General features: G+C 41.1%; 1 protein-coding gene across 4 annotated transcripts in view; it reads right to left on the bottom strand.

Annotated features, from left to right (window-relative positions):
- Positions 1-27,846, bottom strand: part of glg1a (golgi glycoprotein 1a) — a 168,327-nt gene that overhangs the window by 120,924 nt on the left and 19,557 nt on the right. For 2 of the 4 annotated variants that reach the window (XM_078544052.1, XM_078544054.1), the window contains exon 1: positions 19,682-20,135. The exons of the other annotated variants lie outside the window; for them this stretch is intronic. In XM_078544052.1, the coding sequence (XP_078400178.1) occupies positions 19,682-20,122 (441 nt within the window). In that variant the 5' untranslated portion in view covers positions 20,123-20,135. Of the gene's footprint in view, positions 1-19,681; positions 20,136-27,846 lie in introns of those variants that run through there. 4 annotated transcript variants of the gene reach the window in all.

The raw sequence follows: 27,846 nt of genomic DNA, 5'->3' as shown, positions 1-27,846 counted from the left end.
CACTGAAACTGTCCCTCTCTCATGAGGGGTTCCAATCTCCACATTTGAAGATCTTGCCTTGGAATTCTCTTCAAATGCTGCTCCCACCTGGATGGCTTCGACAAGGATTCACCTCTAAGGCTTCAATCTCAGCTTCAGAGATTCCTTTGCCCTGGATCTCCAAGTACACTCAAACGTCTCCTGCCCAGCACATGTTCAGATCCTCAGTTATGCCAAGCAGAGCACCTCTGCTCCAAAAGGCCTACAGTAAGCAGTCACCAACCTTTGGCTGCCTCTGTGGGTTTTCAGGTCTTCTCTCAAGCCCACTTCGCTTAAAGTCTGCTCCTCACAGCTCTCTTTCAACTCCGAGCTTATTGCTCTGCTCCTTTCTTTCAATTTGACTTCTGGGGCTCTCTCTGATCCCAGTCTTTGTCCCTACCTAGGGCCTCTCCATGTCCCCCTCCTAGTGTCCTGCTCCTTGGGACACCTTCCTCGGTAATGGTACTCCATTATCAGGTCACCTGACCTGCTTTTCTTGCTGTTTGTTCTTCCTTGCTTCTGCACAGGTGTGCAGTGTCAGTTCCTAGCCTGAAAGCAATAAAATAAACGAATTGCGCATGTGCAATCATTTCCCAACCGACGCGAGCACAAAAGGCCCGAAATTCGTTGGGAACTGGAGTTCCTGACCTCTGACTTCAGATTAAGCCAAGTATTTGAGTCTTGCCTTGAGGCAAGACCTTTTAAATTCACTGCTTTGGAAAGAGATTTATAATATTGACCTAAACACATTTTTAAATTTAACCACCTAAAGTCTAAAGATGACACCACAGTTTATTCCTCAATCTAAAACTGTTTAATTACATTCTGTTCAATTGAATTTAAATTACAGAGAAAGAAGTACTCTGTATCATCTTCAGTAGTTTATACTACTGAATAATTTATTTCCCCCCCACCCCCTACAACCCCAAAGTAAATATCCACTTTGAACATATAGCAACAGATTAGGAAGCAATCATGCTTACTGCCAATACAATCAGCAGACTGGTGAGAAAGCACTACCTGCAGTATTACATTTCTTTTTGGCCTGTGGGAGAGCAGGATTTAGTCTGAATCCACGATCTCACAACACTGCCCTTTTAGCAGTTGCATTAATAAACAAACTGGAAGCAAAAGCACCCATTTTTCACATCTTCAATCAGAGGACCCAAGAATATGTGGATTTCCAGTGTGTTTATATTACAATTTATTGTTGATGGAACTGGAAGTGCAAGTTTGCTGTCAAAACCATGCATTACAAATGTAAAATGTTAATAAAGAAGTGTCTAACAGTCAAAAAGGAGAATTGCAGAGATGTTTTCAACTTTCAAAATCTAAAACTACAAATGTTCTTATGTAGAAATGTAGCAATGTTGGGGACTACTGCTCTTTTTTACATATTAATGACCTGGGTATACAGGGCATAATTTCACAGCCTGCAGATGACCTAAAACTCAAATGTAATAAACAGTGAGTAACAGACTACAGGAGGACAGAGGCTGGTCAAAAGGGCAGACAAAATTTAACCAAGTATGAAGTGATTCATTTTGGTTGGAAGAATAAGAAACAATATAAAATAAATGGTGAAAACAAAATACTGCAGATGCTGGAAATCTAGAACAAAAACAAAAATACCTGGGAAAAACTCAGCAGGTCTGACAGCATCTGCAGAGAGGGCTACAGTTGACGTTTCGAGTCCATATGACCCTTCATCAGAACTAAGACATAGAGAAATGAGATGAAATATAAGTATATAAATAAATGGTACAATTTTGAAGGGGGTGCCAGAATGGAGACCCAAGCTTGTATGCACACAAATCTTTGAAAAGCAAACAACTTATGTTAAAGCTTGTTAAAACAGTGCAGTTGCAGCATTATGTCCATTTCTGGGCACCACAATTTTGGAAGCATATCATGGCCTTAGGGAGGGTTCAGAAGAAATTTACTTGCATGGTACTAGGGATGAGGGACTTTAATGAAAGGCTGGAGAAACTAGGATGTTCTCCTTCAAGTGCAGTAGGTTAAAGAGGGATTTAATAGTGTTCAAAATCAGAATGGTCTCATTGAGTAAATAAAGAGAAAATGTTTCCAATGGCAAGTAGTAACAAGAGGATACAGGTTGAAAAGGTGATTGGCAAGAAAGTCAGAGATGGTCTGGGGGAAAAAAAATTATGCCATGAATTATGATCTTGGATGCATGCCTCAAAGTGGTGGTAGAAAATTTGATAGCAACTTCCAAAAGTGAACTCAATAAATACTTGAAGGGGAAAAAATTGCAGGCTATGGGGAAAGAGCAGGGGAATAATTGGATAGCTCTTTTAAACAGCCAGCAGCACAATGGCCTGAATGGCCTCCTTTTGTGCTGTACCTTTCTATTATGGTGCTGTCAGAGATTGCAAAAAGACAAGGAATTTCTACCCATCAATTTCTTTACACTTAACTATAAAATTTCAAAGGAATTAAAACAAGCTGTGGACGACAAAGTGAATGGAATAGGCATGGGTTAGGGACAGCACACAATCCCATACTTTGTCCAACACAGATTTTCATACTGAACATACATTCTTGTTTTAATGCTACAAACTCAAGGATTCTGTACTGGTGCAGGCAGATCAACTAGTTCAGTGCGGTAAATGAATTGCACAAGCTTAAGAAATCATGTGCCATGCTCACACATGCATGTTTTCTGATAATTTTACATCCCTGATGTTGAAAGTTGCCATAGACTTACCCACAGCAGAAGCCAGCAAGGGCAAGGATAATACCGTACTAGTTTTGGTAACCACCCCAGTACAACAGATCCATTTAACAATCCAACAGGAAAGCGGTCTGATCGCAATATTGTATGTGGCACTAGCACCACAAATTAATTTTCAAATAAATTTAAGCAAGAGAATAAACAATGCGTTTAACAGAACAACAACCCATCACAAAGTAATAAAATCTCTGGACAACACAATGCCTGTAGAAACTAAATATCAACTGCTGAAGCACGCCATACTTCAACCTTAGTACTAACCACAGTTGATAAAAATCTGCATACTGTAAACAAATGAGAAACCAAAGAGACAGCCAGCACCTCCTACAAAGTGCAATGTGCCCCTTCTATTTTTCTGCCACACTGGCTCAACATAGCCCAGAACTGATAATTGGGTTGCAAACAAAGAAAACTCACATTCCCCATCATCGCAGAAGATGGTATACATAACACCTTTCGACCATTTTGCACAGACTGCCCAAGTCGGTTTTAAAACTAAGTCATTCACAGAAGAAAAAAAAACAAAGTGCAACCAAGCAGTTACAAACAGCTGCACAGTTTTAAAACATCCACTGCTTGCCCAAACCTTTTGACAAATTCTTCAAAATGTGGGATGCACACAAAGAGCTTCACCCATCTTCCACAGATCGAACAACGCTAAACAGAAACTAAAGAGCAGTAGGAGATTCCTGTGTGAAAAGCTTCAAGTGATTTTCTCGAAACATCTGAACATCCGCTAGTGTCTAACAAAGTGCTAGAAGTCCCTCTTAGAATGGAGTTATCATTACTTTTTAGAAGATAGATGTGTATGATTAAAAAGATGAAATTTCTATTTTCATCACAGTCAGTTCTGTAAGAAACACAGCAAATTATCACAGTTCAAAATGACAGTAGCTAGTCACCTCAATGCCCACAGTAACAGAACATAGCATTTGACTGATTAATGTGTCACATTTTGCTTCAGTTCTTTAGATTGCCACCCAACTGGGTCATCAGTATTGTTTTTGTTCATTATTCAATTAAATCATTCGGCTACCTCAAGAGTAAATCTACACACTCATTAGAAAGGAAAGGAGGAAGCAACTTCTAATAAATGGTTCTGAGATCAGCCTGTTATCAATCTGCTCAACATTCTAGGGACCAATTGATTGTTCCTCCTTCGGCCATTTGAAATACAGCTGATGGAATCCAGACCACTGGAATGAACTTAAAATAACTGGAAAAACTAAAGAACAGCTACAAAGCACATCAGAACTGTTCAAGTAGTTTAGAGCCGCAAGATTCTCACAATGACACCTACACAGAATCATAGATTAATACATCACAGAAGACAGCCATTTGACTTCTTTGGTAGAGCTATCCAATGAGTTTTTCTCCATAGCGCTATAATATTTTGAAGAATTTATCCAACTCTTCTTTAAATGTCACAACTTAATCTGTTTCCACCACCCTTTCAGATAGTATAGAATCATACAAACAAATTAGGAGGAGTAGGCCACTTGGCCCTTCGCACCTGCTCCGTCTTTTAATAAGATCATGACTGATTTGACTGTAACCTCAACTCCACAATCCTACCTAGCCCCGATAAGCAAGAGGGTGAAAGGTTATCAAGGATCTATCTTTGCCTTAAAAATATTCAAGGACTCCATTTCCACCACCTTTTGGGGAAGACAGAGTTCTCCAAAGACGTTCAACTCAGAAAAAAAATTCTTATCTCTTTCCTAAATGAATGACCCCTATTTTCAAATAGTGGCCCCTCGTGCTACATTTTCCCACAAGAGGAAACATCTTCTCCACATCCAGCCTTCAAGATCCCTCAGGATCTTAAAGGTTTCAATTAAGTCACCTCTTACTCTACTAAACTCCAGCGGATACAAACCTAGCCAGTCCAACCTTTCCTCACAAGTCGTCACACAATCCAGGTTCGTTTAGTAAATCTTCTCTGAGCTGCTTCCAATGCATTTACATCCTCCTTTAAATAAGGAGACCAATGCTGCATACAGTACTCCGGATGTGGTCTCACCAATGCCCTGTATAACTGAAGCATAACATCCCTCTTTTTGTATTCAATTCCCGTTGCAATAAATGATAACGTTCTATTAGCTTTCCTGATTACTTGATATACCTGCATACTAGCCTTTTGTGATTCATGCACTAGGAGACCTAGATCCCTCTAGATCTCAGAGCTCTGCAATCTCTCACCATTTACATAATATACTCTTTTACTTTTCCTGCCAAAATGGACTATTTCACACTTTCTCACATGATATTCCATTTGCCAGGGCTTTGCCCACTCACTTAACCTATCTATATCCCTTTTTAGCCTCCTTGTGTCCTCTTAACATCTTACTGTCCTACCTGTGTCATCACCAAATTTAGCAACCATACCTTTGGTCCCACATCCAAGTCATGAATATAAAGTGTAAAAAGTTGAGATCCTAGCACTGATTCCTGTGGCATATCACTTGTTACATCTTGCCATTCAGAAAAAGATCCATTTATGCCTAACCTCTGGATAGCTAACAGGAAACAATCTTCTATCCATGCCAATATGCTACCCTCCTAGATTATGAGCTTTTTATTTTTCCACAATAACCTTTGATGTGACACCTTACCAAATGCCTTCTATAAATCTAAATACAGTATATCCACCGGTTCCCCTTTATCGACAGCATATGTTACTTCTTCAAAGAAGTTGAAAAATTTAAACCACAATGCATCAACTATCGCACTCACCATTTCTTTGAAGGCCCTTGGATGAAGCTCATCAGGACTTCAGTCCACAGCTTCAGCAAATTGCTCACTACCACTTCCCTGGTGATCGTAATTTTCCCAGTCCTCCCACCCTTTTCATGATTAACAGCTATTTCTGGGATGTTACTTGTCTTCTCCATAGTGAAGACGGATGCAAAATTCCTGTTCAATTCATCTGCCATCTCCTTACTTTCCATGATTAATTCCCTAGACTCACATTCTATACAATCAGTGCTCACTTCGTTACTTTTTTTTTTAAAAAGGAATCTATAGAAACTGTCTTTATATTTCTAACTACCTTTCTCTCGTACTTTTAATTTTTCCCTCCTTATCAATCTTTTAGTAATGAGAACACCTCAAACCTGTTGGACAATTGCAAAGGCTGAGGCTCCTGCACTCCTGCCCTCTGGGTCCTCTTACCTGACTCACGCAGTCACACCCTCCTGCCCCTGACCAGTGACTAAATCAGAAGACCCTATCCTAAGTAGTGTGACTGCCTCCTGGTACTTCTCCAGGTAACTTTCCCCCTCCCTGATGTGCTACAGGGTCTGCAGTTCAGCCTCCAGCTCAATGATTCTAAGCCGAAGCTCCTTGAGCCACAATCACTTACACTGCAGACGTGTTGCCCTGGATCACACTGGCATCCAGGAGCTCCTACATGCTGCAGCCTTGGCATCACCTATCCTGCCATCCTTAAAATGTGTTTTAATTAATTACTTAATCATATTATTCACTTATTTATTTTCCTTTTTGATATATTTTATTAACCTTGCCATCGATTCATATAGTATTTTAAACCTTAGGACTGGACTCCTTTCTCTGCTAAATTTCATCTGCCATGTGAGTGCCCATTTCACTAGTCTTCCTAAGCCCTTCGGAAGTCTGTTACCACCATCCTCATTGTTTACTACATTTCTAAGTTCTGAATCATCTGTAAACTTTCAAATTGTGCCTTGTACCCAAGTCCAGGACATCACTGTACACTATCTTCCAGTTTGAAGAAATATTCATTACCACTACCTATTTTCTGTCTCCTCAATATTTTATATTCATGCCACCACTGTCCCTTTAATCCCATGGGTTTTAAATTTGCTAACAAGTCTATTATGTGGACCTTTCACAAATATCTTTTGAAAGTCCATATGCCCAACCGCAAAACCCTGTCAAAGCTAGTGCAACACGATTTGCGTTTACCAAATCAGTGTTGGCTTTCATTTATTATCCTATAATTTCCCAAATGCAAATTAATTTTGTCCCAGATCACTGCCTCTAAAGTTTACCCACCATTATTAGGCTGGCTGGTCTGTGGTTGCTGGTTTTATCCTTTTTCTGTCAGGTGTAAGGTTTGGAATCCTCCTTTCCTCTGGAACCACCCTCATATCCAAGGAGGACTCAAAGATGATGGCCAGACTCCCTACAATTGTCACCCTTCTCTCGGTAACCTATGATGCATCCCATCCAGACCAGGTGACTTATCTGCCAACCTTTTTAAGTATATTATTTTTATCCTATCCAATATTGCTGCTGCCTCCTCCTTCATCTGTACTTTACATCTATCTTCACTAGAGAAGAGGATGCTGCCAAAATTCTCATTTAGTACCTCAGTTATGCCCTCTGCCTTAATGAAAAGACCTGTCCATCCTTTTACTACATGCGTTTATTAAAGGCTTTTGGGTTCCTTTTTATATTGGCTGCCAATCTATTCAGTCCCGCTGCCTCTCTTACATAAAACCCTTGCAACTGCACTCACTTGCTCTACTGTCATGTTTTTGTCAGGCCTGGAACTCGTGCATCAAGTCTTTGAAAGATTTTTTTAAAAATCTCAACCGCTTAAAATTGTTGGAATATTTTCCTCATGTGACCAACCTTCTCCTTAGCCTTCCGACATGCACCCAACTACTTCTGAGCTAACATTCCTGACACCAATAACTGAAACAGGACAAGCCATTTGTAAAGCTTTTCTTCTAGATATAATCCTTTCCTACTGCTTCTTTGAACAGCATTACAGCAGAATTTCTAAGTTTGTGTGTGAAAATAGTTATATGTACTGTAATCACAATCACCCGAATACCAAAAGCACTTGCAAAGCCATCCAATCAAACTCATAGACATCATTTATAAAACAACGCCTGCAAATTTGGTTGGAAATATTCATCAAATTAGTTCAAAGTTGTCATATCACTCAGGAGTCATATATTGTAAGCTGCTTCTATTGTCAAGCTTTGACCCAATTGTCTAAACTGCTAGAAAAAAGCCTGTGGTTCAATCTGTATTTGTTTCATATACCATTTCCCCAAGTTCTGCCTTTGCAGAGCCTCGCACATTACTGCCCCAAGGCTCATTCTTCTAAGTTGAGATTTGTTCATTTTTGACTTTCAAGCCTAGGTAGTGTAGATCTTGACATTGCAATGTAAGCAAGGAGTGCTGGGTGAGGAACCACAGCAATTTCCTACATTTGTGGCATATTTGCCTTCAATAGCAAGAGCTCAACACATTGCCCCTTTCCCAAGCCAGACATCAGAGGATTAGAATCTAATTAATTTCCACATAGACATGTAATAGTTAGCACAATGAGATGAGCACACAAACAGACTGCCTGAGCACTTTCATCTCAAACAGGTTCTATTGGTAAATGCACCATGAAGCCTTACATAGCCATTAGCTGCTGCAGCAGTAATAAAAACAAAAAACTACTGCGGATGCTGGAAATCCAAAACAAAAACAGAATTACCTGGAAAAACTCAGCAGGTCTGGCAGCATCAGCTGAGAAGAAAAGAGTTGACGTTTCGAGTCCTCATGACCCTTCAACAGAACTGAGTAAAATTAGGAGAGGGGTGAAATATAAGCTGGTTTAAGGTGGTGGGGGGGTAGAGAGAGAAGTTTGGGGGGGGTGGTGGTTGTAGGGGCAAGCAAGCAGTGATAGGAGCAGATAATCAAAAGATGTCACAGACAAAGGAACAAAGAGGTGTTAAAGGTGGTGATATTATCTAAGAGAATGTGCTAATTAAGAATGGATGGCAGGACACTCAAGGTACAGCTCTAGTGGGGGTGGGGTGGAAAGACTGACAGGGCATTACAGGTATAGATTTAAAAATAATGGAAATAGGTGGGAAAAGAAAAATCTATATAAATTATTGGAAAAAACAAAAGGGAGGGGGAAGAAACGGAAAGGGGGTGGGGATGGAGGAGGGAGTTCAAGATCTAAAGTTGTTGAATTCAATATTCAGTCCGGAAGGCTGCAAAGTACCTAGTCGGAAGATGAGGTGCTGTTCCTCCAGTATGCGTTGGGCTTCACTGGAACAATGCAGCAAGCCAAGGACAGACATGTGGGCAAGAGAGCAGCACTGCACATGAAATTAAAAGCTCAAGAATCAACCTGAAAGCAGCATAGCCACACTCAGAACTTTTGCTCCAGGAGTATGCATGCCCATTACAGCTCTCGAAATAATCATTTTTTTAAATTACATTTGAAAGGATAAAACTCTTGTAGGTAAGCATGCTTATCCTGTTCAACAACAGAAAATCCAATCTAACTCTCCAATTGATTTTACACTGCCACTTTCAAAACATTTTCCAGAGATGTGACTTTAGAGAGGATTGGGGAGAAGTTAAAACTTGGGCTCATCCTGCTTTAAGTCCAGGTTGCATGCTGCTAAAGTTCCTCAAGCTTGTTTACAAAGCAGAATGTCTGATAAATTATGCCCTGACCCTTGAGCATCAAGAAGCACCTTCCATCAAGAGATGCTGATGTAATAAAAATAGCAAATACTCAAAATGCTCAAGCACATCTGACAGCATCTATGAACAAACGGTTAATGTTTCAGGTTGATGACCTTTCATAGTCATCGGCCTGAAATGTTAACTGTTTTTCTCTCCAGGGATGTTTCCAGGCTAAGTGTTTCCAGCATTTTTTTGTTTTTATTTCGGATTTCCAGCATCTGCAATACAGTATTTTGTTCCAAGATTAGTTGGTTGTTCCTTCTTCACACATTCATATGTGCACATACAGAATGTCACCCAGCTTCAACATAAAAAAGTTGTCAACAGGATCATACCTCACAGCTAGCAGCCTTCTGATCATTAGTTATCCTTTGACCAATTTTATCCTTTGCTGTTCCTCTGCCCAAGTACAGTGACTTACACTTGAATATAGTTCAATGGGTACTACACACATTCTCGGCCGCATCAAAACACAGACTATCCACCAAAAGTTATTTGATAGAAATCAGTACTGTGAAGTCACCAAGGGGCTTGAGGGAAATTGCCATAGCCTCACCCCCTGGCCCAGCTCAGACTAGATAAAACCCAGCAGCAGCTAACCCTGCAATCTCCCTAACCTATATGGCTTAATACCACACCGCAGTAGTGTGTACTTTGTACACCTCCAGATACGAGGTGACTCTCTCCCGCAAAACAAAAGAACCAAGTAATATCACCACCTTCAACACCTCTTTGTCCTTTTGTCTATGACATCTTTTGGCTATCTCCACCTATCACTGGCCCTCTATCCTGCTCTACCTGTCCTACCCCCCCTTAAACCAGCTTATATTTCACCTCTTTTCTATTTTTCCTTAGTTCTGTTGAAGAGTCATACAGACTCGAAACGTTAACTGTGTTCCTCTCCATAGATGCTGTCAGACCTGCTGAGTTTTTCCAGGTATTTTTATTTTTGTTTTGGATTTCCAGCATCCGCAGTTTTTTGCTTTTATCCAAGTACATAAAGAAACTTTCATACTGGAAGATATCACAGGGACAAGGGTTCAGCTGTAACCAACAGATAAACAACTTGGCCAAAGCCATTAAAGATGAAATCAGACTGACAGTTAACTCACCCTCAGACCAAATAATAAAGGGGGATTAAAGCAAGTGAATATACCACAAAATAGATTATCCTAAAAGCAGACAAGACAAAAATCAAGGTCCACAAGCACTCCCAAAGTATTAACAGAATTACCAGCAACACTGATATGCTGCAATCTGCACAATACAGCAGTGACATGGACCAAAAGCAAACCAACCCAAGTGCAAAGGACAAATTTATGGAGGAATAAACTGGAAGTAATTTTAGTAAGGACACCAGAATAACCATATGTTCTCAGAAAAGATCAAAAATAGCAAATGTTCTAACAACAGGAATGAATCAGAGGTTTGGACAGATCAGGATAATAGGTCTGAGAGAATACTTCTGACCAGCAATTTAGAATTTTGTAAATTTGCACAAACCATCCTTTCAACTGAAAGAATAAAACCAAGTAAACCGAATGACTCGCTATGAATGCACTGCAACTTTCAAAACAGGCAAGTTGTGAATTACCATGAGGTTTGCCTGACAGTAAACAAATTAACAATATTCATAATTAAGAATGAGGTACGGTTATGATCCTAGCTGATGTTACCACTGGACAAGTCTGATCCCAGGGTAGAACCTGGCTTGCTCGATCCTAACTTTTATCTATTTTTTTTAGATACATGGAGAACAGAGTCACAGAAGTAAGCTGGTGAACTTTTTAAAAAAAAGAAAACATTTATTTAACAAGAAAAGATGAACTATATTACAATACTCCTTCACCCACAACTATACCTTTACATATGTATACAGATTCATAAGGATAATACAAGTTACAAAAGCTATCTTATATCCTAATCTTCAGAGTAAGCACACAGTCCAGGCAAACCAATAAGCGACCTGCGGTCAGACACACCACACTCTGAAACCAAGTGACACATGCCACCACAAACAGACACTATGGATCTTTCCTCAACTCCCCCCAGACGCTTGTCACACCATGAGCCAACCTGTCTCATCGAACTCCATCTTTTACATGAGGGCTTCCAATCTCCACTCTCCAAGAACTCCCTCTGGAATCTTCTCCCAAACCGACACTTTCTCTCAGATGCCTTCCACAAGGGTCCACCTCCAGAGTTTCGAACTCTCCTTCCAAATGTTCCTCTCCCGAGTTACCACATGCACTCAAGCTTTCTTCCACGCACTCTCATCGACTCAGCCATCAACAGTGCACCATTGCCTCACATGCCCACAGCAAAGAGTTACAGGCCTTCAGCTGTCTCTTTGGGCCTTCTGACTTCTCAAGCCTAGAAAGCTTTGAATCTGCTTCCTAAAGCTTTCATCTCTCTGAGCCTGAAGCTTGGAGCCTTCCTCTGTTTTTCACTCTTAACTTCACTTAACAGGACCTTTTCCAGGTTCCCGTCCTTCCTTTGACTAGAAGGACATCTTGGTACTCTCCTTCGTCCCTCTCCTGTCCAGCTTCTCTTGAGTCTTGGCCTCAACTTCAGTTTGGGACTTGCTATCTGCCCCTCTGCTCCACTTTCTCCCTGGCAGCTGTTTTCAACTGAACTCAAACTGTGCGTGTGCTTGCATGTGTAGGGGGTGGGGCCTCCCTTGCTGGACCCCTGTTGCTAGGCAACAGCACAGTTTTTTCCACTCGTGTTTGCTTCAACTTCTCCCCAAGATCGCAAAACTAATTCAAATTGCAGGTATATAAAGAGCTTTAGGCCTGCTGTCTCCCTCAAAAATGAAACTAAAATCCCAGGTTTCACCTTTTAATGTAAAATTAAAACTAAACTTGACCTTTTCTTAGCACACAACTACAGAAATACAAATGAAACAAACATTAAAGCTAAAACTCATTCCTAACACCCACAAATACAAATATAACTTAAGCTGTCTCTATTTCCTAAAAGTAGTGTCCAGATTCCTCCTGTTAGAAGGTACAAGCTGCTTACAAGGATTTAATGTATTTAAATCTGACTTCCTTAGACATGTTCAACTGGAAGCTCGACAATGAAGGTTGCATTACAGGTCACAAATTTATGTTAATATAACTTCAACACACATTCTACAGGGTTCCATCAAATGGATTCAATTTCTCTTGATTATTCCTCTCACTTCAGCCACATTCAAAGTAGCCCATTGCCAGAATTAATTATGGCTCTCAACTGACCGCTTCATATTATTACACATCCATCATTCTATGGGGTAGAGTCTATAAAAGAGAATTGGACCTGGGCACCTTTATTTTCAATGAATGTCAGCCAGCTGGTTGGACCATCCCTGACTGAAGGACATCCATACAGTTCAATGATCTAGATGGCATACCTACAATACATGCAAATGATGGGAAAAGTTAATTTTAGCATGGTTGGCATTAAGTCAACTGATGTACCTTGACATTCCTCATCAGGCTTTGGTGCATTCGATGACCTTATGGACACAGGGTCATCTTCAGGAGGAAATACCTCAAAGTAAGCTGACTTAAGTGAATTTATGTAAATTATAAAATATTGAAGGCAAACATGCCTAGAGCAAAATTGCTATATAAAGAGGAGATGCAAGAGTCTGATAGTCTACTGTTTTCTAACGTCATGCCCAAGTCCACAGCACCTTCACTTTTACAGGTCACCTGCAACAAACAAATTTAAAATTATCAAACTATCTGAAGTGGGTACATGAATCTGCATGTTTAAAGGTGCTTTTCTAAAAAACAAATTGCTCAATAGCTCTCTTGAATAACTGCACTACTTGGTTGGAATTAATCAGTTATTCCACAGTGAAACGGTCTCTTGCAAACTGGTGTAGGTGAGTTGGGGATGAAGTGAAAATCCAAGTTCTGTCTGAAGCAAAGTATATCCCAGGGAAAAGATTCAAAGAATCTCAATCATGGCACAGGCCAAAAGATTATCTAGTTGTGAGTTAGCAGTTGTTAGGACAGTGACAGAGGAAACGGAACAGAATTTTGGTTTTGAGGAACAGTGAGGGGGGTTGGGTGGAAAAGAGGAGCAGTTGGGAAGAAAAGTAGCCAATTTTAACAAACAGATTTAATATTGATAAAGCAACTAATTATGGTGAACCATCATAACACAATGCAATGAATAGTTTTTGAAAGGATGTTATCTACATAGAGAAACTACTCTGCATGTGCAACATTTCACAAACAATGATCAACCAGTTTTCAGTGCTGTAAAAGATCAAAGAATTAATTGCTCTTCCAATTAAACTGTCTGAGCAGATGTTTAACCCCTGATCCAAAGGGCTAGTCTAGATTATCTGAAACCCTACATTCGTTGCCCAAACACACTACTTTATGATTGCACAACAAACTGGGCCAATTCAACTTGGGTGGGGAAGACAATTGCCAAGGTCTTTTACTTCATGTACTATGAAGGTGGTCAAATTGTTTGGACATGCATGCAGCAAACTGAGCTGTTTAAGGACATAATCCTTTAAATCACAAACATCATACTATTTGACTTGGCAAATGAGGGCATGTCCCAACGCTTAAGAATTGTTAAAACTGTCAGTGGTGGCACTGCTGTTAAGATAATGCTTCTTCCTTGCTGCTGACCCACTCATTGCAACCAGCCACAAACAAGTAAAATATACAAGGCACATGATCAATGTGGCAATGCTTGGACACTCATTGGGTCATTCATCCAGCTTTGATGCTGGAATCAGTCCTTGCCTTTGGCTCCAACAGAACGTCATGCATCTTCTTCCAGGAGAGAAAAATCTTTCATGCAGGATTTATGGATTTCACTTTTTGAGGGCAAACTCAATCATCAGTAACATAAAACTAACATTTGGACCCACCGCTGGAATACTGAAAAATTGATTTAAGAGTCTTTGAAGATACAGTTTATATGGAAAAGGAGGAATATTGTACTGCTCAGTATTCCTTAAATCCAGATCAACTGCTGAATTTGGCAAACAGGTATATCTCCCAGCATCCATCTGGATTCTGCCAAGCACTCCACCACACTGCGGATTCAGAAGTTGATACTACTACACAAATGGATTGCTCAGATAAGCATCAGTGCTGGCCTTGCCTCACTTCGTCAGCCTCAGTGGTTGTCATGAGCTCATAACAGTCTAAATTTTAAAAGCATACACAACTGCTAGATCGATCAAGGGGTGGTAATTATTTCCTGAAGTATCGCAATTAGTGCCAGGGTAAATAATCTAGATGTTGCTTAAAAACAGTGAGCACTGTATGAGCACACAGCCAGTGGAGTCAAGCCTTCACTAAACATAATGTGGGTGGATGGGGTGGGGTGGGGGGGAAATATTCAAATGCTGGAAATCTGAAAAAATAAAACTGGAATCATACATACAGATCAGCCAGTATCTGAAGAAGGAACATTTGTACAATTTTTAAAAAAGCATAAGGCTCAAAGCTTGATTGTTATTTCCATAGGCATTGCCTGTAAATCAGAAAAACCGTGAAAGAATACAAATTGAGACAAATTTTTCTGCAAATCTGAAGTAATATCTAGAAGTTACAGTTCAAGTACTAACAGTTAACATACACAAGTCAATGCAGATAGTGTAACAGAAGTATTGAGAATCGCACCAAAACTCCAATCTGAAACTTCAGCATGCACGAAAACCACAACACGGAAAATGCCAGCTCCTGACAAGGACAAATTCAGGAATCCCTCACGCCGCTGGCAAAATTGGCTGAATTCATAAAACATACAACTAAAGAATCAAAGTGGGTTCTTGCAGCAGCTCGAAGGGAATGCAGTGGAACCACCTTCAGAATTACTTTCAACTCTCAACAAACTGGCCAAATACCTTTTTAGTCTATAAACCAGCAGAAGGTGCTAAGTGGCTTTACAGAATGAATCAAAGCCCCTGACTCGCATCCTTGGACTCCACCGAGAAACGGATGGTTCTGGCCTGAGAAGGGGGCAGCCTTTCTGAACTGGAAAGGAGGAAATCCCACATTTGCTCACTGCCTTCCTGGCACCGTGTCTGTCTGTACATCTGGTGTCAACACTGAGTTCAGCTGTGGTGCTCCCTGCCCCCATCCAGCTGAATAATCTACCACTGTTCGTTGTGTAAACTCACAGACAAAGAATGACCATTTGACTAAGGTACCAACAATGAAAGCAGTCAGGGAGCAGCAAGGGAAACACTTGGAAAACGAGGAAAATCTTCAAAAGTGACAATAAGAGTATTTTGAAAACGGCAAAGGTCAACTGGCCATTTGAGGGCAAACTTTAAATCTCTAACATTAAGCAAGAAATTGGAATAAATCAGGTGACAAGATGCAGGGAAAAGGATGAAAACAGAAAATAGGCACAAGTGGTGGTGAAACACATGGGTTTACAGGGCAAAACAATGAAACATAATAATACAGAAAGCTAGATAGAAACAGTTAGAGTTGTACTATATTTGTGATGTTTCAACCATCAAGAGAGTAGCAATTTATGAGTAGTCATATCCCCTGGAGAAATGACAGACTCAAACCATTACCCCCGCAAACCCCCACCCCCAAACCATAGTATCACTTGCTTTTGTCTGGTTTATTTTTGGAATGTCTGTGCCACTTTTCTATAATGGTTTCTCACTCACGCCTCCTCAATCTGATACTGAGTTATTCCACTGGTGTACACAATGAAAACAGTGTACAGTACCAAGTCTGTGTTTACACAAAGGCTAGAATATGTACATCAGTAAATTGAAATCAAAATTAACTCCAAATCCACATAGCACCCCTAGATTAATGGATGCAAAAGCAACCTGAATCTCTTCTTGGTTAGTAATCCCCATGTGAAGACACCCAGCTGAGGCAGTTAGTTGAGAACAGCACCAGGTTTACCTGCGATACCCATCACCAAACAGCACATGAACAAACACCATTTGAGGCAGATAATGGAAGTAGGCCACACTGCCCGAGCAAGGTGTCATTGCCGTCAGCCTAGATGCTGAGGGGCAAAGAGAAAAAGGAAAAAATATTTTACTGTGGCTGCGAGCAAACAATTTTTGCACTGCGATTCCAGAACTCTGACATCCTCTCATGCACCCCGCCCTTGCAGAATAGATACTGAAGTGCAGAAGATCCAGTTATTCAAGGTCAATTGAATGGCCAAGTGCACATGCTGGTCTTCATTCACAGCACAAGACTACTGCTCACTGTACAAAAACAGAAGGTCTATCTGGAGTTATTGTGGTCATCCACTTGAGAAAATAATAGCCAACACTGCATTTGGGAGCCAATTGCACAACTACACCAACAGCCCAAATCGGCAACATTATCCATAAAGATCTACAATTAGTATGCAGCAAAATGAATTGAAAGCTGCAGCTCAAAAATTTCCTTTAAAAAACGTTCAATTCAAAACTCTTATCAATGCACTGATCTTTTAAGTGACCACATTGATGAAGTATGTAATTCTAACCAAACTGGGATGACAAATCAGTTCCAGTAACATCGTAAACCAACTTTCAGCATGGCTGCTGGTCTGATTTAGGAGGCACCATCCAGTCTAAGTCCAGCATGTAGGAAGGGAAGAAATCTAGATTCTGGTTGCTCCAATCATGTGTTACTAAATCAGTTCTTCCATCCAACTATTGCAGACTCACTCATTGCCTATTGGCATGACAGTTCTGAGTCTCTGGCATCAAACCCAAGAATTTTCAAACCTAGGCAATTGGATTAAAAACCCTGCAATGCAATTTCTGGAATTTAACTGCTGCAGAATCAGCATCAAAACTCTGTCAGAGCCATCATCTAGAAGTTGACTCTTGGGATGTGGAATACAGGATAAAAGGATTGCACATCACAAAATACTCTGCAACTTTCATAAAATAACGCAAATGTAAAGTTGAACTCCAGATGCTGGAATCCCTAGGTAGTTATGTCTAGGATTGGAATGTGTGGAGTGCTACAATTTCCAAGCACTTCATTTGTCATTTATTACTTGCGTGCATAATAGAAAGACCATTTGCTTGTTGTGGTTCCAACTTCCACACCCAAGAACTACAAAATAAAATGGGCCCCAGACAATGCAGGAGATTTGCATATTATCTGCATATGGCGCACTGCCAGCAGCAGGAGTGCCATACTCCTCCCAATATAATAGTGTCTAAAGATGCACCTAATGTGGCCGTTCTGACTGATTCATTATACAGTTATTTGCATTTCAGAAGAGCATCTAAACCCTGAAGCAGTAAGATAAAAGCAAAAAACTGCAGATGCTGGAAATCCAAAACAAAAACAAAAATACCTAGAAAAACTCAGCAGGTCTGACAGCATCTGCGGAGAGGAATCCTGAAGCAGTAAGATCAGTTTTATAGTGTACACAGTATTCAGCATTGGGCAAGCAAGTCACTGAATTACAACCATGTGTGCAAAATTTATCAGCACAATGCAAGGTATAGGTACATACTGCAGCTACTAGCAACTATAGCTCATTAGAAGAGTCCAACTAATGGAATTTACAAGCATGCAGGGTTTTCCCATGTCCCACTATCAGACACGGACCATTACACGAACATTTTCCCCACAAATAACACCATGAGAATGAGAAATTTTGTACAGAACTCCCTACTCTTCAAAGTACTGTACTGCAAAATTGATTACTGCAAAATTCCATCCTTTTTGCCTTAGATAACCAAATTTTATTCAATCTGGTTTAACCTTTAACTTATTCTGAAAGAGGACACGTTTCATTACAATATACAACATTGTTAGATCCCAGTGCTGGGGTTTGCAAATGACAAAATAAGTCTCCTTCCAGGTAGATTCATCTGTACTAATCTTAAAACACTTCTCCAGCTCGTCGACCACAACCTCGTCAATCACTTACGAAGCAGTCTCTTTATTTTCACTGTGTTGACATGGATTCTATTCAACTGGTGCTTAACATTCTCCCAAACAAGGTATCTAAGTTCTGGTGAAGAGTCATACGGACTCGAAACGTTAACTGTATTCTTCTCCGCAGATGCTGTCAGACCTGCTACCTGCTGAGTTTTTCCAGGTATTTTTGTTTTTGTTTTGGATTTCCAGCATCCGCAGTTTTTTGCTTTTATCTTGAGGTATCTAAGCCCATTTGATAAAGGCCAACGTTTTGACAAATTCAGCACAAGCATTTCAAATCTGGTCATAGGAAGGAGCACATTATTCTCCCTCGTGTGCTGCCACAATATCCAGATCATTTTGAAAAACTGGTGAGTGTTGTGGCAACACTTAGAAAAATTAATTTTAGGGGAGATCAGAATTAAACAAGTAGTCTTGAAATAAATGGCACCTGCATCATCTAGAACATGTAACAGGTGAAGAAAAACACATCTGACACCTGCAGACCCTAATCCATACAAGGTCTATACAAATCCCTCTGGACAGAGACCATTATTAGATAGTGTAACGAGTAGTCCTGGAAACATACCTTGATTAACCAGGAGAGTTTCAAACTCTAAACTTCTGGGTGTGAAATTATTTCAAAAGAATTACTTGTCTAAAAATCCTCCATTCTCCGTACGGGGCCAAGGCTACACCATACTGGTGAAGCATGTCCAATACTAAGGCATAGGCACATTTGATGAATTCTAAAATTTAAAAGTAAACAATTTTGGCCCATGGAAACATGCAAGATTCTGGCACAGCTTGGCAGGGTTAGTGCTGACGGGATATTTTGCAAAGCTAGTGTTTGGATCTGGGAATGTACTGCCTGAGAGTGGGTTGGAGGCAATTTCAGTTGAGGCTTTCAAGAGGGAACTGGATCATTATCTGAAAAGGAAGAATGTACAGGGCTACAGGGAGGTGGGGGAATGGCATTAGGTACATTGCTCCTTTGAAGAGCTGGCACAGACATGACAGGTCGAATGGTCTCCTTCTCTGCTGTAATAATTATGTGATTCTGTGAATTCAATTTGGTTGGTAACCCCAGCCAGGAGAACAATTAGAGGTGAATATCTTAAACTGCAAAATTCAGAAAGATAACGAAATAGAAGTAAACGTCAAGTTCAGAGTAGACCATTTGACCTGCAGTACTGGCCAGCAATTGATATGCTCCACGTATGCTTCACAATACACAACAAACCCCACCCACCACAACTGTTGACTCTGGAGTCAGAATCTCCTCCATGCAAACTGCCCACTTTGGAGATACTCTACAGACAGCCCAGTCCCCCGTAGTGGACTGAGGGCAGCCTATATGTCTGCCGGTGATCAAAATCCAGTCTGATACTTCAATGCCCACTCAGGAACAGTGTCTGTCAACCGGGCCGCTCTCCCAGGCTGGTCGTTCAGGAGCGAGGATCAACAGCCAGTGAATACCCCCCTCAACCCCCAGGTGTGATGCTCAGCAAACTCCAGTACCAGGATAAACCTGCCCGAGGCCGCCGCTTACCTCCCGCAGGTCCTGCAGACACTCGAGCACCGCGAAGTTGTTCTGCCAGGTGTGTTTGGGGCAGAGCCGAACCACGTCTTCGTGACACACCGGCTCCTCCGAAATCCGCCAAATGTTCTTCCGCGAGGCCTGGGCCTGGAACTGGGCCTGACCCTGGCCCTGAGGACGGGGCTGGAACTGAGCCTGCACCTGAGGGTAGGCCTGGGGCTGCAACTGAGCCTGGCCTTCGCCCTGGCCCTGGAGTCCCCCATCCAGCTGTTGGTTTTGGTGAACCAGCGAGTTCGGGTCCCGAAAGCGGCTGCGATCTAATGCCGGTTCCGCAGCGCAGTGACCCGGGGAGAGTAACGTGAGGGCCGCCACCACCAGACAATGCAAGGCCAGCAGCCATCGCCAGTCCCCAGCCGCCGCCAACATGAAACTCCCACGTCCACACGCCGCCATCTTGTAGTGGCAGCCGCAGCCGCTCCGTCCTTTTATAATGTGCGACGTTGTGACGTAAGCACGTCGCCAACGTTTCTCACATCGATCCTACACGTCACACGTTTCGGACATGCCACCCCCGAGTGGTCATGATGCAGCCAACAGCAACATTCACCTGTGGTAGCAAGTTCTACATTCTCACCATTCTCTGAGTAAAATAGTTATCTTTGATTTATTGCATTTGACCATCTTTGTCCTAAACTATTAATTATCAAAATTTGATTAAACAACAAAAACATTTGCTAATTAATAATTTGGGTTATCAGTTAAATTGAATTAAGCTGCTTTGAATTAAGAGACCGTAATGGCAAAATTTGTAATTTTAAAAACTAAGTACCTTTTAGTTATTGACAAATTACAATAGGTTATTTAGTTCCACTATTGGTAAGTGAATGGTTGTCTCTTTCACACATTGGTAGATTGGATAGTCATATAACACTTGCAAGAAAAACATCTCAGGCAACTCTTCTGCATATTAAGATCTAACAAACGGCAATAAATTAAATAAAAACAGACAATGCTGGAAAAACTCAGCAGGTCTGGCAGCATCTGTGGAGAGAGAAATAGAGTTAATGCTTCAAGTCCGTATGACTTTTCTTCAGAGCAATAAATTAAATGTTTGCTTCGCTGGCATTAGTTGTGGGGGGAAATTATGAATAATGGTTTTGAAGCTTTTCATCCTACATTCATCAGGCTTGACAAGAATGCCAAAATTCTAAGGGAGCAACAATTTATCCTGAAGAAGAGTTAATGTTAACTCTGTCTTTCTCTCCACAGATGCTGTCAGACCTGCTGCATTTTCCCAATTTATCCTGCATGGGAGAACAGTCGTTCCCTGGTGCATTCCCATTGGCCACACCTCAACCAGAATTGTCTTGCCAACCGATCAGCATCCTTTTCTCATACAGTATAAATTGTTCCTCCCTATGAATTTTGGCATTCTTGCATCTTTCCTGATGAGTCCATGGTGAAAAGCTTCAACAGCATGTCATAAAAACAAAAAACTACTGCGGATGCTGGAAATCCAAAACAAAAACAGAATTACCTGGAAAAACTCAGCAGGTCTGGCAGCATCGGCGGAGAAGAAAAGAGTTGACGTTTCGAGTCCTCATGACCCTTCAACAGAACAGTTCTGTTGAAGGGTCATGAGGACTCGAAACGTCAACTCTTTTCTTCTCCACCGATGCTGCCAGACCTGCTGAGTTTTTCCAGGTAATTCTGTTTTCGTTTTCAACAGCATGTCTCTTTTTTTCAGCAATAGTCAAGCTAGTACTACTGAGTAACTAATTATGAATAATGTCATGGGCTTTTTAATGTCCATTTTAATGGGACAATCAAAATACATTGGCTACACTGAGTTTATTTAGGATGGAATATTTTTGAACCAGTTGGTCAATACATTCTGGCAGACAAATGTCAAATGAATTTTAAAAGTCGTGATGGATCACATGACTGCAGATTGAAATTAACCTTTTCAGCAGTGATCTTATTGAAACATATAAAATCCTGAGGGGACTTCACAAGGCTGAGAGGATGTTTCCCCTAATGGGAGAGACTAGAACTAGGGGACACAGTTTAAAAATGTGTCCCCCATTTAAAACAAAGATGAGGAACAATTTTTTTCTCTGGCGGTCATTAGTCTGTGGAATTCTCTTCCCCAGAGGTCAGTGGAGGCTGGGTCATTGAATATTTTTAAGGTTTAATTTTATAGATTCTTGATTGACAAGAGAGTCAAAGGGTATAATGGGTATACAGGGAAGTAGAGTTGAGGCTACAATCAGATCAGCTGTGATCTTATCAATCAGTAAGAGGCACACAATCAGTGAGGGGAGACTTCAGCCTGAGTGAGACAGGGACCAAGTGAGTATATTTGTGAATTTGTTTCAAAGTGGGATTTTTGTGCATGGGGGTAAGAGGTGCTTTAGATAAGGTTTACTTCAAGAAGTGTGACTTAGAATAGAGTGCTGGGAGTTGGGTAAAGAAGGGAAAGAGGTGTTCTTTTGTTTTCTAATTTTCTCAGCCTTCAGCAAGTGGTCATACTCTGCTACAGGAGAAGAAGCTAGTTAATTGATGAGTATGTGGTAAGTGACTAAGGTTATTCTATCCCTGATGATCAATATAGTCTAGCATCTGGTGGTAACGTTAATAAAATACATAAAAACAAAAGTAAAATATATAATTGCATAAAATAAATAGTTAATTAAAACACATTAAGGATTTCAGGTCAGGTGATGTGTCACAGCTGCAGCATGTGGGAGCTCCTGGTTGCCAGTTTGATCCAAGGCAAACACGTCTGCAGTAAGTGTTTGAAGTTTAAGCAGCTTTGGCTCAGAGTTTATGGGGCTGAACTACAGACACTGATGCATCAGGGAGTGGGAAAGTTAACTGGATTCTTTGTACTAGGAGGCAGTCACACCTCTTAGGACAGGGTCTTCTGATTTGGTCAGTGGTCAGGGACAGGAGAGTGGTGACTGCAAGTGAGGCAGATAAGGGGACTCGGAGTGCTGGAGTGCAGGAGCCTCAGCCCTTGCAATTGTTTAACAGGTTTGAGGTTTTTCAGCTCGTTTGGATGAGAGTGGGGGCTGCGGGGTGGATGAGCTAATTGGCCATGGCACCATGGTACAGGAAGCCATTCAAGTGGGGGGGAGCAAAAAGGAATGTAGTGGTCGTAGGGGATAGTATAGTCAGAGCAATTGATACCGTTCTCTGCAGCAAAGAGCGTGAGTCTAAAGGGCTGTGTTGCTTGCCCAGTGCCAGGGTACGGGGTATCTGCTTGAGGCTGGAGAGGAACTTGGAGGGGGAGGACCCAGTCATCATGGTCCATGTAGGTACTAATGACATAGGCAGGAAAAAGGAGGTTCTACATAGTCAGTATAAGGACCTAGGCACCAAATTAAGCAGAACCTCAAACATCATAATCTCTGGATTATTACCAGACCCATGTGCAAATTGGCATAGGACAAATCAGATTAGGGAGATGAATGTGCAGCTCAAAGACTGGTGTGGGAGAAGTGGGTTCTAACTCATGGGGCACTGGCACCAGTACTGGAGAAAGTAGGATCTGTACCATTGGGACGGTTTACACCTGAACCGTGCTGGGTCCGGTGTCCTTGTGAGCTGCATAACTAGGGAAGTAGAGTGAGTTTTGAACTAAATAGTGGGGGTAAGGGATCAAATTTGGGAGGAGCAGAGACAAGGCAAAAGAAAAAGGTATTATTACAGGAAATGAAAAACAGACCGTGACAGGAGGCTTAGAGAGTACAAATCTAACAGTAAATCAACAGATGAAACTAGAGGTTATAAAATGATAAGGATAAAACTGAAAGCTCTGTATCTGAATGCATGTAGCATTCAGAACAAAACAGATGAACTGAGAGTGCACATAGAAATAAATAATTACGATTTGATAGCCATTACAGAGACATGGTTGCAGGAGGACATGGATTGGGACCTGAATATTGAAGGATACAGGATATTTAGGATTTACAGGAAGCATGGAAAAGGTGGCGGGGTGGTTCTGCTAGTTAATGATAGTATTAGCACAATAGGAAGGGGATGACCTACGTAATGAAATCAGAGTGTAGAAACGGTTTGGGGAGAGATGAGAAATGGTCAAGGCAAGAAGTCACTTGTGGGAGTTGTATACAGGCCCCCTAACAGTAATCACATGGTAGGATGGAGCATAAAGGAAGAAATAATTGGAGCTTGTCAGGAAGGCACGGCGATTAGCATGGGAGATTTTAATTTACATATAGACTGGAAAAGTCAGGTGGGCAAAGATAGCCTAGATGAGGAGTACATTTAATGTTTTCAAGATAGTTTCTTAGAACAGCATTTTCTGGAGCCAACCAGAGAGCAGGTTATACTGGACCTTGCATTATGCAATCGGATGGGTGTAATTAATGGCCTCATAGTGAAAGCGCCCCTAGGTAGCAGCAACCACAATATGATTGAACTTTACATTCAGTTTGAGGGAGAGAAGAGTGGGTCCAAGACTATGTTTTTAAACTTAAATAAGAGCAATTATGAGGGCATGAAGGCTGAGCTGGCTAAAGTGAATTGGCAAATTAGATTAAGGGATAGGTCAATAGAGATGCAATGGCTAATATTTAAGGGGATATTTTAGAATGCACAGAATAGATACATTCCAATGAGTAAGAAAAAGTCCAAGGGACGGACACACCATCCATAGTTAGCTAGAAAGGTTAAAGATAGTATCAAACTTACAGAAAAAACATATAATTGTGCAAAGACAGGTGGCAGGTCAGAAGATTGGACAGAATATAAGGAACGGCAAAGAATGACTAAAAGACTAATAAGGATGGAAAAATTAGAGTATGAGAGAAAGCTAGCCAGAAATATAAAAACAGATAGATAGTAAGAGTTTTTATAAATATTTTAAAAATAAACAAGTTAACAAAGTTAGCATTTGTCCTATAGAAAGTGAGTCTGGAGAATTGATAATGGAAAACAAGGAGATGGAAGATGAATTGAACATGTATTTTGCATCAGATTTCACTATAGAGGATACAAGTAACATTCCAGAAGCAGCTATAAACCAGGAAATGGAATTTGGGGAGGAAGTCAGGAAAATTGCAGTCACCAGAGAAGTGGCACTGAGTAAACTGTTGGAGCTGTGGGCTGACAAGAGCCTGGGTCCTGATGAACTTAATCCTAGGGCTTAAAAGAAGTGTCTAGTGAAATAGTTGATGCATTGGTTTTCATTTTCCAAAACTCCCTAGATTCGGGAAAGGTCCCATTAGATTGGAAGATAGCGAATGTAACTCCATTATTCAAAAAGGGAGGAAGACAGAAAGCGGGAAACTACAGGCCAGTTAGCTTAACATCTGTCGTAGGGAAAATGTTAGGGAATGTTCAGAAATGTTAAACAGTAAAGACTTGTTTCCCCCGAGCTGAGAGGTCAATTGCCGTGGGGTATAAATTTAAGGTGATTGGTAGAAGGATTAGAGGGGACATGAGGAAAAACCTTTTTACCCAGAGGGTGGTGGGCATCTGGAATTCACTGCCTAAATTGGTGGTTGAGGTTGAAACGCTCAACTGATTTAAGAGGCACTTGGATCTGACCTGCAAGACTACGGACCAGGTGCTGGAATGTGGGATTAAAATGAGCGGCTAGTTTCTTTTTCTGGCCAGCATAGACATGATGAGCTGAAAGGCCTCTTTCTGCGCCGTAAATTTTCTATGGTTCTAAGCTATAGAAAAAGAAGTTATAGCAGGGCACAAGGTCGTCAGGAAGAGTCAACATGGTTTTGTGAAAGGAAAATCGTGTTTAACCAACTTATTGGAGTTCTTTGAGGAAGTAACGTGCTGTGGATAAAGGGGAACTAGTGGATGTATTGTACTTAGATTTCCAGAAGGCATTTGATTAAGTGCCACATCAAAAGTTAGAGTTGTAGTCATAGAGTTATACACTACAGAAACAGGCCCATCGTGTCCGTGCCGGCCATCAAGCACCTATCTATTCTAATCCCATTTTCCAGAACTTTTCCTATAGCCCTGTGTGCTATGGTGATTCAAGTGCTCATCTAAATACTTCTTAAATGCTGTGAAGGTTCCTGCATCTACTACACTCTCAGGCAGTATGTTCCAGATTCTAACCACCCTCTGGGTGAAAAAAGTTTTCCTCAAATGCCCTCTAAACCTCCTGCCCCTTACCTTAAATCTATAAATTAGTTACTGTGGAATAGTTGTGGGAAAAAAAAGCTCATGGTACGGGAGTAACATATTGGCATGGATAGAAGATTGGCTGGCTAACAAGAAGGAGAGAGTAGGCATAAGTGGGTCTTTTTCAGGTTGGCAAAATGTAACAAGTGGTGTGCCACAGGGATCAGTGCTGGGACATCAATGGTTTACAATTTATTTAAATGACTTGGATGAAGGGATGGATGCCAAATTTGCTGATGATACAAAGATAGGTAGGAAAGTAAGTTGCGAAGAGGACATAAGGAGACTACAAAAAGATATAGATAGGTTAAGTGCGTGAGCAAAGATCTGGCAAATGGAGTATAATGTGGGAAAATGTGAAATTGTCCATTTTGGCAGGAAGAATAAAAGAGAAGTATATTATATAAATGGTGAGAGATTTCAGAGCTCTGAGGTGCAGAGGGATCTGGGTGTCCTGAGTGAGGGAAAAAAAATTGTCGAACAATTGAACATGGACAATTGTATTTTTATGCCAAAACAAGAGTCAGTTTCACATAGGGTGGTACTTACAGTACCTGTGTGTAAATTAGACTTCCATATGTTGCTCATTCAGGTAGTTGAATATTATTGAGTCTTATGACAGAAGCTGAGCCCTGGTATCCACCTATATATCCACCTATAGAGCCGGTGGACAAAGTCTCATCTTCTGATGGCTATGTGAACGTGTTTCTTGTGAGGACCCAGTAGACGTTAATCAAAAGCATTGTGAACAGAGAAAGCAGCCAGGAGTTCACCATCAAGGCCAAAGTTCTGCTGGAGAGGCAGGAGGAACAAGTACAGGCTGGTCTGAATGCTCTGCCAAAAGACTTTGTGGCAGGGCACACAGAACAGTAGACCTCCAGTTGTAATAACAATCTCGTCTCATCCGAGGCAGCGGTACGTTGGGAGCACTACAATTGGCCACAGTACCCCATCATCTCTTCTGATCACTATCTACTGACTCCTACTGGAAAACTCATGTATCAACATCAGATGAGAGTAGAATCAGACATAGTTGTGATTCTCCAATGGAGGGTGATCTGCTCTGTCTAAGCTTACACATGGCCATAATAGAGCCACATCCAGCAAGGGTCAGCACTTTGAGCAGAGATAAAGATGTAAGGCACTGAGGCACTTTTGGCTCAGTATGTTCAAAACTCATCTCTGATGTGAGTGCTGGCTGGTGTGTTAGACTGGAATTCAATCTCAACATTTTAAAGATAATCAGGCACAACAGAGTTGTGTTCGGGTGAGGAGAGGCAATATAAACTAAATGGTATCATTTTAAAGGATGATCAGGAATAGAAATCATACACACATAATACTCCATTTGCCAGATCTTTGCCCACTCACTTAACCTATCCATATCTTTTTGTAGCCTCCTTATGTCCTCTTCACAGCTTACTTTCCTACCTATCTTTGTATCATCAGCAAATTTGGCAACTATCCCATCCATCCCTTCATCCAAGTCATTTATATAAATTGTAAACCGTTGATTTCTCAGCACTGATCCCTGTGGCACACCACTCGTTACATCTTGCCAACCTGAAAAAGACCCACTTGTGCCTACTCTCTCCTTCTTGTTAGCCAGCCAATCTTCTATCCATGCCAATATGTTACCCCCCATACCATGAACTTTTCGTTTTCTGCAACTATTCTGCAATAACTAATTTATAGATTTAAGGTAAGGGGCAGGTTCAGATACACAAATCTGAGGGAGAGCAGCACAGTCAAAGACACTGTCTCTCAAATGAAACATTAAACCGAGACACCATCGAGCCTTGCCAATAGACATAAAAGATCCCACATCAACATCCTGAAGACCAGCAGGGGAGGTTTCCTGGCCAGAATATTACCTGGCCAATATTCATCCCTCAATCGACATCACAAATAACAGATTATCTGGTCGTTCATCTCATTGCTGTTTATGGGACCTTGCTGCCTTTAAATTGGCTGCCTTGTTTCCTACATTCCAACAATGC

This window comes from Cetorhinus maximus, chromosome 6, assembly GCF_964194155.1.
Source record: "Cetorhinus maximus chromosome 6, sCetMax3.hap1.1, whole genome shotgun sequence".
NCBI classification, from domain to species: domain Eukaryota; kingdom Metazoa; phylum Chordata; class Chondrichthyes; order Lamniformes; family Cetorhinidae; genus Cetorhinus; species Cetorhinus maximus.
Note: the sequence above shows the minus strand (reverse complement) of the source record. Positions and strands in the feature narration are given on the sequence as shown.